This window comes from Pleurodeles waltl, chromosome 4_1 (genome assembly GCF_031143425.1).
Source record: "Pleurodeles waltl isolate 20211129_DDA chromosome 4_1, aPleWal1.hap1.20221129, whole genome shotgun sequence".
Taxonomy (NCBI): domain Eukaryota; kingdom Metazoa; phylum Chordata; class Amphibia; order Caudata; family Salamandridae; genus Pleurodeles; species Pleurodeles waltl.
The window spans coordinates 733,226,619-733,242,702 of record NC_090442.1 but is presented as its reverse complement, the minus strand read 5'-3'; the positions used below and the strand labels follow the sequence as shown (position 1 = coordinate 733,242,702).

Here is a 16,084-nt window from a genome sequence, read left to right as displayed (position 1 = left end):
ACATTCTTATTATGGCACAGGTCAAAGAGATGGTACTCGTGCACCTCAACTGGACGATCCAACTAATCCAGGATCTCGGTTTTGTTATCAATTCCGAAAAATCCAGTTTGGCTCCGGCGCAGAATATAGAATTCTTAGGTTTTCAGATAGACTCAACGAAAGTCTGGTTACTCCTTCCGTTAACCAAGCGGATTTTGATCAGGAAAGAGTTGAGGAGAGCCCTTGCCTCTCCGAATATATCATTGAGGGCGTTGGCTCACCTAGTCGGCCTTCTAGCGTCATCAATACAGGCGATTTTTCCGGGCCCACTGCATTACAGGGCCTTGCAGAGGTTGAAGATTCGGCATCTCCAAAAGGGTCTGCAGTATTCAGAGATTTTTCCCCTCTTAGAGGAGGCCAAGATGGAGATATCTTGGTGGCTCTCTCACATGGATGCCTGGAATGGCAGAGCGATTTTTTCTTCCAGCCCGGATGTGGTGATAGAATCGGATGCCAGCCATTGGGGCTTTGGAGCCCAATGCAGCTTGGTGGAAACGGGGGGTCGCTGGTCCCCGGGGGAATTGAAGTATCACATCAATTGTCTGGAACTCCTAGCGGGAGCTTTCGCAATCAAGTCCCTTTCCCTGCGCAGGGCTCATTGCTGCATCCTCCTTCGGATGTACAATGTCTCTGCTGTCAGGTACATCAATCGATTGGGGGGACAAAATCACGACTCCTAGTGGAGATTGCGAAAGAATTGTGGCATTATTGCCTTCAACAGAAGATTTCATTGATAGCAGAATACATTCCAGGTCGTACCAACACGACTGCGGATTGGAATTCTCGCTTCCTTCAGGATGGCAGTGACTGGAAACTCAGTTTGCAGGTTTTCCAAACCCTTCAATTTCAGTGCGGGATTTGTCAAGTAGACCTGTTTGCCTCTCGATTGAACCATCAGGTTCAAAACTTCTTCAGCTGGAGGCCAGATCCTCAAGCGATGGGGACAGATGCCTTCCTGCACAAGTGGCCGGAGGAACTTCTTTATGCATTTCCTCCTTTCGCAATGATTCCGCACGTCCTGGCACAAGTTCAGAGCCAATGCTCGGAAGTCATTTGATTACTCCTCTTTGGAGGGCGCAGCCTTGGTTCCCAGCTGCGATTCAAATGTTGTGCGATTTTCCAGTGATTCTGATAAGTATGAATGAAGGAACTCGACGTACACCGTTTCTTCACTCTTGTAAGTAAGTTTATTCACAAACGACCCGACCCGGCTGTCATCCTCGGCTGTCCTCAGCTCCAACCGCCTTCCCACTCTCCCAGCTTCTAGAACTCTTTCACAAGTTGCCAGGAGACAGCCAGGTTCTTTTACATCACATGTGAGTACAATACAACACATCCCCATTCATACAAAGAGAAAAACAAATACATACTCCTACTAACAATCCTGAAACTAACTAATACATATCCCTACTAACAATCCTAAAACTAACTACAACTATGTACACTGTTGATTGGATATAAAGTCCAATGTACATTTATCATTTGCATATAAAGTCCCTCAATAACCTTGATGGTTGTTTTACCCCTGCACTGATCCTTTTCGTCACACTTTTCATTCTTGTTCATTTCGTTCCTTTCCAGCCAATCGTCAATTTCCCTCTCCGAACACCTCACTGTCCTCCTCGCATTCCACCAGTTACCATCTGATAACTTTACGCAGTTACCCTTTCCCTTCAACACACACCTTGGTTCCGATAATGTAGATTCTCCCTTTCTTGCCAAATGTCCTGCCATCACTCTCACCCAGACACCCTTTTCATATACCTTCTGCTCTCTCTTAACTTTATCATTGTGTCTTGCTTCATATTGCTGTTGATACGACTTCACCTTTTCCCTGATCTGTTCAGCATTAATCACCTTTTTCTTACTACTCCCCATCCACGCAGGTACAGCCATGGTGCATGGTACCCTTCCCTTCAGCAACACAAACGGAGTCTCACCCGTCACACTACGTGGCGTAGTTCTATAATTCCATAGCATATCCCTGATTTGAGACTTCCATGACAAATTGTTATATAAGGCTAACTGAATGTTCTCTCCCAGCACTCGGTTAAACCGTTCCACCATACCATTTCCTCTGGGATGATACACAGGTGTCCTATAATGTTTGATTCCCCATCTCCTGAGGAAACTCATGAATTCGCTCGAAGTAAATTGTGGTCCGTTATCACTAACCATTTCTCCAGGACACCCTTCCCTTCTAAATATTTCCTCACAAAATGCAATGACACTACCTGATTTCGCCTCCCTCACAAATGCAACTTCTGGCCATTTCGAATAATAATCCATCATAACTATAGCATATCTATCTGAACACCCCAAACACTCAAACGGACCACATATATCTATGGCTACTTTGTACCACGCTTTCTCCGGCAATTCTTGTGACTTAATCGTTGTTTCTAACAACACATGCGACTTGTCACTTGACATACATGCTATGCAATCTCTCACGTACCTTTCAATCTGTTTATCCATCCCTGGCCACAGAAAATCCGCCCGCACTTTTCTTTTCATAGCGGACATGCCTCCATGCCCTTCATGCATCAACTCTAATACTCTTTCTTTCAGGCCATCCGGAACCACCAATTTGTTCCCTCTTCTCAACACACCATCCATAACCGACAACTCCTCCCAAACATGCTTAAATTCACCCATATCAACATCCAAACGTTTTTTTTTTTTAACCAAAGGTAACTCCTTCATTACCTTATTCATCAGCACATCCTCCCGTACTGCATTTTCACATTCCTCTTGGCTTATGGCACCACATGCTTCTGATATGTCCGCCACCACCCACTCATCCTCTTCACAAATCTCATTGTCAACCACTGGTAATCTAGACATACAATCTGCACTTATGTTTTTTATCCCTGGTACATATTTCATTCTAAAAGTGTACTCTTGCAGCCTATACATCCACTTCGTAATTCTTGGTGTAGCTGTGCTAGCCCCCTCGGTGGTAAAAATGTCTACCAATGGTTTATGATCTGTCCGTAGCTCAAATTCCGTGCCCCAAACATATATACGGAAGTGCTGCACACTCCACCAACATGCCAAAGCCTCTTTTTCAATGGTTGAATATGTTGGTTCTGCTCCCTTCAACGTGTGTGATGCAAACGCCACTACTCTCTCTCTTCCTTCATGTCTTTGCAATAATGCTGCTCCTAACCCATAATTACTGGCATCTGCCACAATTATAGTCTCATCATTCGGGTCATATGGTTTCAATGTGGTGGCTTTCACAATAGCTTCCTTAATCACCTCAAATGCTTCTTGACACTCATTGGACCATTTAAAATGGCAGCCTTTTTTCATCAAGTCCCTAAGCACATGCACCTTTCCTGCAAAGTTATCCACAAATTTTGTGTAATATTCAGCCAAGCCTAAGAATGATCTTAGATGATCCTTGTTTTGTGGAGCAGGGGCTTTTGCGATGGCGTCAATTAACTTCCGTTTTGGTTTCACTCCATGTTGATTCAATGTGTGCCCCAAATATTCCACTTCTTCCACTCCAAACCTGCATTTGTTCCTGCTGATGGTAAGGCCAGCTTTCTCCAATTTCTTTAACACTATTGCCAGTATTTCATCATGTACCTGTTCACTTTCACCCTAAACCAGCACATCGTCTTGGAACACTAATGTGTTATCAACATTATTCAAAATTCTTTGCATCACTCTCTGGAACACGGCAGAAGCGGACGCCAAGCCAAATGGCATCCTAACAAATTGAAACGCCCCCTCAGATGTAATGAAAGACGTCAAATGTCGAGATTTTTCTGATAAGCACACCTGGTGTTAAGCATTTGATAAATCCAGTGTCGTGAAATACTTTCCACCACGAACATTGGCCAACATTTCATGTATTCTGGGTAACGGGTATCGGTCTATTAATATGTTGTTGTTCAGGTCCCTTAAGTCTACACACATACGGATCCTGCCATCAGATTTCATAACTATTACTATTGGACTTAACCATTCCGTTTCTTCAATAGGTTCGATTACCCCTTCCTTACACAGCCTGTGAAGTTCATCCTTTAATTTACCCCTCAAGGCCATTGGTACTATCCGTGCTTTGTGCACCTTTGGGACAGCATCTTTTTTTTAAACTATCTGGTGTTGAAATCCTTTGAGGCAACCCAACTTTTCTTTAAACAGCTCTGGAAATGTAGCTATCCACTTCCCTTCCTTGCTTTCCTTTGTCAGCAATACTTGTTCGGGATGATTAGGATCCAACACTATGTTCAAAGCACGCTGTTCCTTCCACCCTAGTAATGATCGTCCTTGACGCACTACATACACCCTTCCTTGTGTTTTCCTATCTTTAAATACAAGTTCAGCATCAAAATAACCTAATACCAGCAGTTTGCCACCACCATACCCTTCCGGTAACACATTTGTGGGTTTAAGTTAGTTGTCTCTCAAATCACCCCATATTTGCTCGTCAATTAAAGTGAATGGTGAACATGAGTCCGCCCACATGTGTATCCACTTCCCATTTATTTCGACAACAAACTTAGGCGGGTTATATTCCTTGGTTTTGCTACCAAGTTGTGTGCATACTGTTGTATCCCCTTCCTCCACAGCTAAAACTTCCAACTCCTCTTCACTTGTGCTACTATTCTCCTGTTCATTTCTCCTCACAGCATTTACCGACTTCCTGAACTTATTCTCTTTAACCATTCTGCACACCCTTGCAAAATGTCCAATTTCCTTGCACTTGAAACACCCTGTGTTAATAGCTGGACAATTTTTTGCTTCCGCTAAGTGTTTACCACTTCCGCACCTGAAGCACTCCTATCTCTTCCCTAAGTTATCACCAAATTTACTTGTATCCTTCTTGGAATATCGTACTTCTCCTACTGTGTTTTGCTCTTTAGTGCCACTTGTGTTGTTGAGCTCCTTGACATATTGAGATGTACTCTCCATATGTTTAGCAACTCCCACTGTTTTGTCCAATGTCGGATTCTTTAAGCTCAACAATTTCTCCTGTATTTTGACCTCCTTCACCCTGTTGATGAATTGGTCCCGAATGATTTCATCATTCAGATATCTAAATTTGCACGAAATAGCTAGCCTTCGTAGACTGTTAACAAACTGATCTATTGTTTCATCTTGTTTCTGAGCACAAGAGAAAAACCTATGCCGCTCTACTACAATGTTGACTTTCTTTCCGTAGTCTTCTTCCAACGCCTTCATGGCATTTTCATATACATCTTCTTCTTGGTCCGAATCTCCTCCTTGTGTGTCTTGTAAAGGTAAAGTTTTCAAAACTTTCCTTCCTTCCACCCCCAAACAATGCTTTAAAATTGCCAACTTCCTTTTTTCTACATATCTCCCCTCCAATGGCCTCTAAATATGTAGTGAAAGCGTCTTTCCAATCTTCCCAGGCCATGCAGGGTTCACCTGAAAGCTGTAAAAATGCTGGTGGTGGAGTTATAGAGTGTGTTGCCATGTTTCTAATATTTCTGTCTCTTCCTTTCACTTTCTCTTTTTTTTTTTTATAAAGTTGAAATATTTACACTGTACATTGTCCATGAAATTGCAGTTTCCACGTTAAAATCCTCCCATATAACGGTCTTCTTCCCGTTTAATTACACTCTTTTTTTTTAGCTTCGTGTTGCGTTTCTAAGCAACACTGTTTCTCCGTCTTGCTGGTTGTACGTGCGTTGCCTAGCAACCCTGTGCGTCGATCGCGTCACACACTATTTATGAATCTTCTTTTTTTTTTTTGTAATGCGTGCTAGCGTCGCGCGCACGCAAAATTTAATGGACTTGCCGATAATTTCTGGATGCAGCTCTGGACGCAGCTCTGTTCCTTGCTTCCCCGCGGCAAACCCAAGCGTCTTCCTCGAGTTTCGGGCACCTTTCTGCTCCGCTGCTGACAATGCTCTACCAGTCCAGGGTCGCGCTTGTCATTTCTCCATGGGCTCCTAACACCCTCGTCACCAATGATAAGTATGAATGAAGGAACTCGACGTACACCGTTTTTTCATTCTTGTAAGTAAGTTTATTCACAAACGACCCGGCCCGGCTGTCATCCTCGGTTGTCCTCAGCTCCTCAGCTCCAACCGCCTTCCCACTCTCCCAGCTTCTAGAACCCTTTCACAAGTTTTCAGGAGACAGCCAGGTTCTTTTACATCACATGTGAGTACAATACAACAGATGCTTCCTGTGAGAGTGGACCTTCTCACAGATCCAATGGGCAGCTTTCACCCTCTGCTCTTACCGGGGTTGCTGTGTCTAATGGCCTGGCGTCTTTCAGGCACCGGTGGCAAGTGCCTGGAGTTTCGGACTCAGCACTGTTTTTCCTATCCCAGTCTTGGGCTCCCTCCACTCATAAAAGATATGAACAGGCCTGGAGGAAGTGGTTATGTTGGTGCGATTCAAGGAGTCTGGATCCCATGGGGTAAGAAATCAACGTAATAGCCAATTTTTTATCCGACCTGGCTTCTCAAGGTTTGGCATATCGGACAATAAATAATTGCCGGTCCGCCCTATCAGCCAGTCATCCTCACATTTAGGGTAAACCAGTTGGGGAACATCCCGTAATTTGCAAACTGCTTAGTGGTATTCGGATGGTAAAACCTCTGCAACCAAAATATTCATCCTTATGGAATGTTAATTTGGTTCTTCATTTTCTTAAAAACTGTCCCGACAACGAAGGTTTATCTCGTAAACAATTATCGGCCAAATTGACTGTTCTGTTATGTTTACTGTCTTGTAGACGTGTCTCAGATGTGAAAGCCTTGGATTTATCAGGTAGAGTATTTACTCCTGAAGGTGTGTCTTTTTCTATTACTAGACGTACAAAAACCTCTTCAAAGTGTATTTGATATCCTTCTTTTCCACACAATAAGAAGCTTTGTGTTGTTCAATGCTTAAAAAACCTAAGAAGATTGTACTCGACAACTCAGACAACAGGATTTTGGTCAATTGTTAATTTCTTTACAGAAACCTTTCCGACCAGTCACGACTGCTACTTTAGCTCACTGGGTGAGATGGTTGTTAGGAGAAGCAGGTATTGACATAGGTATTTTTGGGGCTCATTCAGTGCGGGAGCCATGGCTTCTCAAGCTTTTTCAACTGGAGCCCGTTTAGAAGACATAATGGCTGCAGCGGATTGGTCAAATGATTCTACTTTCAAGGTTTTCTATCATAAACCTATTGTTGATGTGGTATCTAATGTGGTAAATAGACTTTAAACTACCATAATCCAAAGCCTCCGGTCCTGACATAGAATTGAAAATTTTCTAGCTATCGCGTCAAGAATTTTAGATTCTATTAAGGACACGGAGGCGAGGATTATCCCACCCGTTATGCACAATTTTATTGCAATGGTGTTATAAATATTATATTGAAGTGTTGTCGCATAAAATGTGTATGAAATACCCTCCCAAGGTATATCTCGATATCAGTTTTATTTTTGTCTCCCTCAGGAGCATCTAAGACGACTTCGTGAATTCTGCCGGTGGTTCAACGCATGTTTCAGTTCAAGTCTCCAACGTCAGTGGGATCGGTTCCAGAAGACCAGGAGAGAATTTGTTTTCAAGTTCTGCAAGTTTAAGTGCATTTAAGAATTGGTTTCGCAAAGAAAGAGGATGGACTGTAGCGTTCAGGCTATTTATGGACAGAGTAGAGCCATGATTGGTGGACTGGGGCTCATGGGAGTTGTAGTTTAGAAATTGTTATACTTTTATTGGCTGCTGTGTTTGTCAGTAAAGTAAAGAGAAAGCATAATCCTCGCCTCTGTGTCCTTAATAGAATCTAAAATTCTTGACGCAATAGCTAGAAATGTTTTAATTATTAGTAGAGATTTTCCAGTTTTTTGTATGCCTTATTCTCCTTTTCCGCAGTGTGTGGTGTGTGTGTACTTAATAACTCTTTGCTGCTTACGAAGTAAAATCCCCTAACTGTTATTAGCTGCTTATTTTTTTAAGTAAATAGTTTTGAGCCAGTACTCAAATGTTCTACACTACAAATAAATCATGCTAGTAAGCATGGAAGTGTTTAATTGTTTGTAAGTTGTTAGTTGATTAAAAATATATTTTTGTTCCTTTTTCTTTCCCCAAAAAACACTTTTCCATCGAAGATATTTTCTTTCTCCATGTCCCTAGAGAAAAAGGACAGCTATATCGATCGGTGTACTTTCTCTGCTATGCACCACTCACACGAATGTGTTCGTTTGGAAAGATACTGAAGTCTAAAAACTATTATTGTTGTTCCTCTTTCCGTTTCATGGAAAGTACGTTTTATTCAAAATTATTTCTTCTCCGACATTTCTTGTAAAAACGGTGAATATTCGTAGACGTTCCCATACTTACTTCATTTGCGCTAGCTTTTAGTTGTGTAAATATAAACATTTTGAAAACGTATTTTTTTATTGTAATGGAAAATGCTTTTTCTTGAAAGCTTTTACTTCCACATATCTGTGACTCTTAAGCTCTATCAAATATCCCTCAGAGATTCAAGGCCTGTGATCAGACCGCCCTCTGTGCTACTTGGACGATCCGTGATCCAATCAGATCACTTGTTTTACCAGATGATTCTGCGGGTCCCGTATTCCTAGAAAGTAACAGACTCTACAGACCGAGCAGACGCCGCCTTGTTTGGAGCTTCCTTCGATCTGCCCAAACCCCACTGGTGGCCATCAACGTGAGAGGCCGTTTGCTTCAATCAGTGAAACGTCCTCATAAAGCACTGGACATATTATATTCCAAACATGTGACCTTTTCATGAATAATTACTAATGCACCCAAGCCAGTTTATCCACTGGGCGCTGTAAGGAGAACGCTATGGTCATTATTGAGTTCTACTCTACTCTAGCCCAGTCGTCAGTCGCTTCATGAATCAAGCATGTGCACCCTCACCAGCCCTTCCATCTTACTGGGCTGCATTGTGTCTCTTTCTCCAGCCTGCTCCCTATCTCTCATCGACATCAATTCACCGACATGCCAGGGGTCGCAGAAGTGACATCACATGCCCTTTGACCTCCATGTGCACTCACACACACATGCTTACACATACATACAAATTCACACTTACATACACTCTCTCACATAAACACATTCTCACCCAGTAGGAAAGTGCCCTCTTTCTTGGCATGGTTACCACCATTTTCTGCCTGTTGTCAGTATGTTTGGCTGTATTTGACTGTGACTACTGGGTTCCCGCTAACCAGGACCCCAGTAGTTTTGCTCTCTCCTCTAAGTTGTACCTTTTTCTTCCCACAATTGTCGTATTGGCCCCCCCCCCCCCATGTAAGTCCCTAGTATATGGTACCTAGGGCATTGGGGTTTCAGGGGATCCCTATGGACTGCAGCAGTTATTCTGCCACCCATAGGGAGTCCATGCAAAGGGTCCTGCAGGCCTGCCATTGCAGTCTGCATGAACCGGGTGCACGCACCCGGTCTTACTACAGGTCACTGCACCAGGTCACTGTAAGTCACCCACCAGGGTAGGACTTCTCATCCCAGAGGGCAGGGTGCAGGTACCTGTGTGTGAGGGCACCCCTGCACTAGCAAAGGTGCCCCCACGAACTCCAGCCTAATTTTACTGGACTTCGTGAATGTGGAGACGCCAATTTATATATGTACTGGACATAGGTGACTACCTATGTCCAGCTACATAATGGTAACTCCGAACCTGGGTATGTTTGGTATCAAACATGTAGAATCATACTCCAATACTGTTGCAAGTATTGGAAGTATGATTCCATGCACTCTGGGGGCTCCTTAGAAGACCCCCAGCATTGCTACCACCAGTTTTATAAGGTTTGTCTGGCAGCGCAGCTGCTGAAACCCCTCAGACAGGTTTCTGCCCTCCTGCTTCTTGATCTGATCAAGCCCGGGAAGGTAGAACAAAGGATTTCCTTCGGGAGAGGGAGGTAACACCCTCTCCCTTTGGACATAGGTGAGACTGGCTTGGGAGGAGTAGCCTCCCCAAGCCACTGGTTTGCTTTGAAGGGCACATTTGGTGCCCTCCATGCATAAACCAGTCCACATTGGTTCAGGGACCGCCCAGTCCTTGCTCTGGCGCAAAACTGGACAATGGAAAGGGAGATGACCACTCCTCTGTCCATCACCACCCTAGGGCTGGTGCCCAAAGCTGCTCCAGAGGGTCCCTGGGTTCTGCCATCTTGATTCTAAGGTTGGCAGGGAACTCTGGGAGCATCTGAGTGGCCAGGCCAGGCAGGTGACGTCACAGCCCCCTCTTGATAGATGCTTACCTGGTTAGGTGACCAAACCCCCTTTCAGGGCTATTTAGGGTCTCTCTCTTGGGTGGGTCCTCAGATACGGCTTGCAAGATTCCAGCAGGACTCCTCTACAACCCTTACTTCAACTTCTGGTCTCTGGACATGCGACTGGAACCTCCAGGACCCGACAAGCTGCTTCCAAGAAGAAAGGACTCTTCAGCAACATTGTTTCCAGGACTCCTGCCAGCTTTGCAACAATTTCCTCACCATGCATCCTCAGAGGACTGCAATTCTCCAGCCTGCACAAGAAGAAGAAGGAATCTCCCTTGGAGTGAAGGAGTCACTTCCCTGCAACCACAGGCACCTACAACAAGCGACGACCAGCTGCGTGGATCCCCTCTCCTGCTGAGCTGTTTGGATCCTGCATCACAGGTGGTAGTCCAGAGTAGTCCTCTGGGTCCTCTCTGCCAGCTGTCCTACTTTGGTGGAGGTAAGCCTTTGCCTTCCCACGCAGGTCAGTACCCCGTGCAGCGCATCTCTTGCAGCTACCAAGGCTTGTTTGCATCTCCTCCAAGGGATCTTCAGGCAATGTTTAGCTCCAGCCCCCATAACTCCATCCTGCAAAGCACAGCCTACTGCGTGGTTCTCCTGCGGCGTGGCATCCACTTCTGTAGTGCTCCATGGGCTCCTTCTGCACTCCTGTGTCCCCTTCCTGTGGGACTCCTGTGGGTGCTGCCTCTGCTCCTGTGGACTCTGCGATGCTGAGGGTCCCCTGTGACTCCGTTTCCTGGGTTGAGTCCTCCTGGGCCTTGCTGGTCCCCGGCAGCAACTCTTTTCCACTAACCCCATGTTTGCCTTTGTTAAGGCTTGTTGGTGGAAATTCTGCACCGAACACCCATCTGCAATCTTCCTTCCGGCGTGGGACACCTTCTGTATCCATCTGGAACTCTTCTCCGGCTCCTGGGCTGCAGTGCTGACCTGTTCTTCAGAACTGTCAACCAGCTCCTGCATCCACAGCTGTGTGGGTAGTATCTCCTACTCCTCCTGGACTCTACTGTGACTCATGGACTTGGTCCCCTCTCTCCACAGGTCTTCTTTCTTCAAGAATCCACCACTAGTTTTCTTGCAGTCTTCTATGGGTGTCTTCTTTTTCTCATTTTCCTCCTTTTGGGTGGTTTGGGGAAAACCCAGTGTTTTGCATTCCTGGTCGCTCGGGGGTACTGTGTTACTTACCTTTGTAGTTCTCTAGTACTCCCAGCTCCTCTCCTCTCTCACATTTTACTTACCTAGGTGCAGGTACCTTGTTTGCATTCTACTTTTTTTAGTATATGGTTTGTGCTCTCCCGAGGGTCACTATTGGTTATTACTGTTTGCAGTGTTTTCTAAACTTTTCTATGCCTATTTCTGATTGCTAGTGTATATATTTAGTGTATTACTTACCTCCCAAGGGTGGGTCACCTGTCTAATAATTTGTGATGATTTGTTCCAAAAATAAAGTCCCTTTATTTTTGTACAACTAAGGGTTTTCTTTCATGTGTGTAAGTGTTGTGTGACTACAGTGGTATTGCATGAGCTTTGCATGTCTCCTAGATAAGCCTTGGCTGCTTATTCACAGCTACCTCTAGAGTGTCTGGCTTCTAGACACTGCCTACACTACACAAAGAGGGGATAGCTGGACCTGGAATAAGTTGTAAGTACCATAGGTACCCACCACACACCAGGCCAGCTTCTTACACACCCGCAAGCACGCACACACATACATTTAAAAGCATTTTATACGTACCTTATCTGCCATGGCATATTCCAACTAATTGTACACCATTTTATTACACTAATAGTATATAATACATTATTATTCACTATTAGTGCAATAAAAATGACTGAACATAAAGAAAGTGGAGCCCTAACTTATGTCCATAAGGACGAGCTGCCATTGTGCTTCTTGCATCTGAACTTGCCACCACTGAGGCATGGGTCACAAAGGCAGTGCCAGGGGTTGCAATGGGCAAGCCAGAGGTCGCAGCTGCGACCCCTGACGACTCCTAAATGACGACCATGGTCCTTCACCCCCTTTCTTTCTTCCATGCTGCAGAGTGATACAACTGTGTCATCTGTAAGACAACCAGGAAGATGAAGACCTCTTGTAGAACAAGGGCTGGTCACTGTTGTCAACCAACCGCAAGGTGGCGCTGCAGGTTAGCAGTGTTTTCTTGCCTGTATATTGCTGCTGGAAGTTTGCTTTTCTGCAATTCTCAGATGCTGTGCTTAGCATATTTTATTGGGAAATACTTTTAAAACCTCATCACAGTTTGTACACATCATACAAGTCCAATATAACTCAAGTCCCACCTCACCGACACACAATGTCATTTTAACTCACGGCCCGAGAACTGCTTGATTGGTACTGGGGGTTCCGAAGCAGTGAAGCAGATCCTTCTTGTGATCTTCGGCAGTATGCCCTGGAGGGCCTGGAAGCTGTCCACGTACATCACGTGCTCTTCAAAAGGCTCAGAGGCAATTTTCTTCAGCTCTGCCCTGTCAGCATTTTGTATTCCTATTGCGAAGAGGAAAAAAACAATTAGTAACCGAGGAAGGCACGGGCAGGACAGCTAGAGTGGATGAGACATAGTGGTGTGCATTAGGCAAGGTATAAGAACGTGGAATTCTATTTAGTGCTTTAGAAGAAAGACAGCTGAGTGCGAAGCCAAGGCACCTGAGCAGTAATCATAGCTTCCCCAGTTGACTGTAATTTGTGAGTCTCGGACGGTCCATTCGTTTGCCTTTCCCTCAGGGTCCTTACCCAGCAGATACCTAGAGCACTTAGAACCAGGCTCGATATGCCTCCCCTATCCCGAGCTCAGGGGCGTACCTATCATCGTCTCAGCAGGTGCAGCAGCACCGGGGCCCCGAGGGGCCCACTGAACCCTGATAATGCTGTATTTTACTAACCCTGCAGCAGTCAAATGGGCCATTTTCCTTGCTTGCACTGGTACCCATGGCGCCCTTGTCATTCTACTGCCCAAGAGAACTGTTCATTAAGCAACCTGGGCAAGATGTCTCCTCAACCAGCCCTGCCACTGTGACCTGGAGCAGTGCAGAGGAGCCCGCAAGGGGCCAGGATTTGTTTACAAGATAAAGGGGAGAGAGACGCTGTGGCACAGAATGCGCCCGTCTTCTGCCCTCAGATTTAGAAGCGGCCGTTCCCATTGTGATACTACAGCAGTAAGGTTAGCCTCCAGTTGTGAAATCACCTCCATCAGGTCAGCTTCCATTGCGGCGCAGCCGGAGCAAGGGCCACGCCTCTTATTACATCACTGCAGAAAAGCAGCTCGTGCCATGAAGTCAGGAATAAGGTCAGCTCCAATTGCTCGATTCAGAAAAACTAGTTAGATATTTGCTTTTGTTGGTTCCTTTCTATGTTTATAGGAAAAAAAAAAATTGGGAATTCACGACGGGCTCCCCCAGTACCTAGGGAAGTTGTTTCTGCTGCAGGGGGTCAAGCAGTGAGTTTCCCACGATGCTAGTGGACAACTTATAGGAGCAGCAATCTTCACATGCAGCAATGAAACAAGAGTACATTTAAAAATGCAAAAATATATTTCATTACAGCAATTGCACTTTTTTTGCAATTGGGAAAATATTTTTTGAAGTGGAAAAAAAAAGCCCTACCTTTATACCCGCCAGTTTTGAGGGTATTTGCTTCCCAGCCCCGACTGGAAACTAACTGACGCCTGCCCTTGACGGGAGAAAACATTTTACTGCTTACTGAGTGGGAATGGGCCAAGAAATTGTTTGTGAATGCCGATTAATAAGTTCAGCTTTAAACGTTTGTTGTGGAGATACCATCTGAGGTTTATTTCACACTTTTGTCAGTTGCATATAGCACAAACTTGGCCCAAAAGCATGAGTGCTTTTCTTGAGAATCACATCTTGTCAGGCTCAGGGATGTTGGTTGATTTGCCCAGAATCACAGGATGTTGAGCTGCATCTGGGGTTGGAGCCTTGTCTCCCCAGTTCCAAGGTCAACAGCACTAGCCCTTAGGCCACAAACCCCCCCCCCCACCCCCCCACACACAGCCCCGTCCTCAAGTAGCAAAAGAGTTTAGGAGAATAGAACTTTAAGCCTTATCGGAATGCTTTAGTAAATCAACGTGATTTGGAACTAAAGGGCCCAGAAGTACCTACCCCGGATGAATCTGAAAGCAGGATACATCATGCCCCATTCAATGTTTCTGCTTCTCGCCGACAAGGCCACTTTTGGTGAAAGCGCTTTGTGAAAGCCGTGCAGGGATGCAGTAATTGAATACTTCTGCATGCTTGAAGGTCTGGCTCCACTGAGTAGGAATACCGTGAAGCCATGGCAAGTTGGGGATCAGCATTCAAGAAAGGAGAAGCCACGCAAGCTGACACTGGAGAGACCCAAGGATTTACTCTCAAGGTTAGTTCTAAGAGAGTGGGAGACGTCCACACCTGAGTGAGATGTTTGAAATCCCACCCCTCTGAGATGTCATAGGTTGGACAGAGCTGGATTTAGGAGTGCCATGGGATGCAATGCATGCCAAAAGACATGACTTCACAAACATGTTTCATTTATTGTTTATAGGAACAAGCATGGGTTTTCTGGGGGTGAGGTTTCATGAATCGATACCCTGATACCACCTGCATCATATATCGTCTTGCAAAAGCAATGAATGCATTAAAAAAAAAAAAAACAAGCATCGGGCATACATTTTTAAAGTTGTCTGATCCGGTCATACAAGACCACCTACCAATGGCAAACACTGTCACTCCCTTGTCCTGCAGTAGTTCAGCTTTCTCTTCCACAGAGTCACCAGATTTCCCATCGGTCAGCAGAATTACTATCTGTCAAGGTGGCAAAAACCGATTACTGTGTGGCGCAAAGAACTGCAATATTAGCTCTCACGGGCAAAATTACCAAACCTACAAAAGTTTCCTTCATTGCATGACTGTAGAGCTAATTCATATTGTAATGAGTCCTATGTCCAGGTACACAATATGCACTTGAATTCTAAATAATTCCCAAGTAATGCCATAGATGTACCAGCACAATCAACGAGAAGTCCCCACATCATATTGTATATTGAACGCAATAAACATATCATTACGTAAAATAGGCCAAGGGTTTTTACACTACAGAAATTCCCTAGTATTAAATTGATTTTTCTTACCTGAAGCTATCAAGTCATACATGTTCTACTGAATGCAATATTCAACGATGGGCTTTAACTATCTTTTCAATGAGTTTACTGAATTAAATGCTTTATTTGAGGAAACACGTTAGAGAGATGAATAGAATGTCTTTAAATTGGACATTACAATAACCTTCTGTAAGTTTACTTCATTATAGAAATTTCAAATTCATTCCAACAAGTTTTAAAATAGTTTTCCTATAACATTCATAATGCAACTCAAAAAATGACATTTTGTACCCCATAAACACGTTGAAAGGCATGCAGATGTCTTATATGCGCACAGACATTTATGTTCATGTCAGATGTTGTAGCAACATAGGACAAAGATGAGAAGGTAAGGGTGAGGAGGCTAGGGTAAGTGCCACCTGCAGAAAGCATTCAGTAAGAGAGGAGCAACTCTAAGAGTATTCCAATCTTCATTATGAGTGATGAAGTCATAGATTCTTTTCTTCTTACAAAGTTTCACAGTTGTCAGGTGTGACTGCACTAGGTCCATTGTGAGCTCTGGATTGTGGAGTTATCTGTAAGGTGACGAATAGTGTCATCTTTGTGGACAGTACTACCTTGCAACAGACACTGCTAGACCGGAATACAGGTGACTAGGAAACACCTGAGTAACGTTGAAGCCTGTGCTCTG

At 44.5% G+C, this 16,084-nt stretch overlaps 1 protein-coding gene and 1 long non-coding RNA gene across 2 annotated transcripts in view; one reads left to right on the top strand and one right to left on the bottom strand.

Moving 5' to 3' along the window:
* LOC138288093 (collagen alpha-1(VII) chain-like) overlaps positions 1-16,084 on the bottom strand; it is a 963,348-nt gene that overhangs the window by 747,663 nt on the left and 199,601 nt on the right. The window contains exons 5-6 of the mRNA XM_069229319.1: positions 15,004-15,097; positions 12,615-12,788 (exon numbers count right to left, since the gene is read on the bottom strand). Of these exons, the coding sequence (XP_069085420.1) occupies positions 12,615-12,788; positions 15,004-15,097 (268 nt within the window). The remainder of the gene's footprint in view (positions 1-12,614; positions 12,789-15,003; positions 15,098-16,084) is intronic.
* LOC138288094 (uncharacterized) overlaps positions 1-16,084 on the top strand; it is a 155,845-nt gene that overhangs the window by 94,117 nt on the left and 45,644 nt on the right. The window lies entirely within an intron of this gene.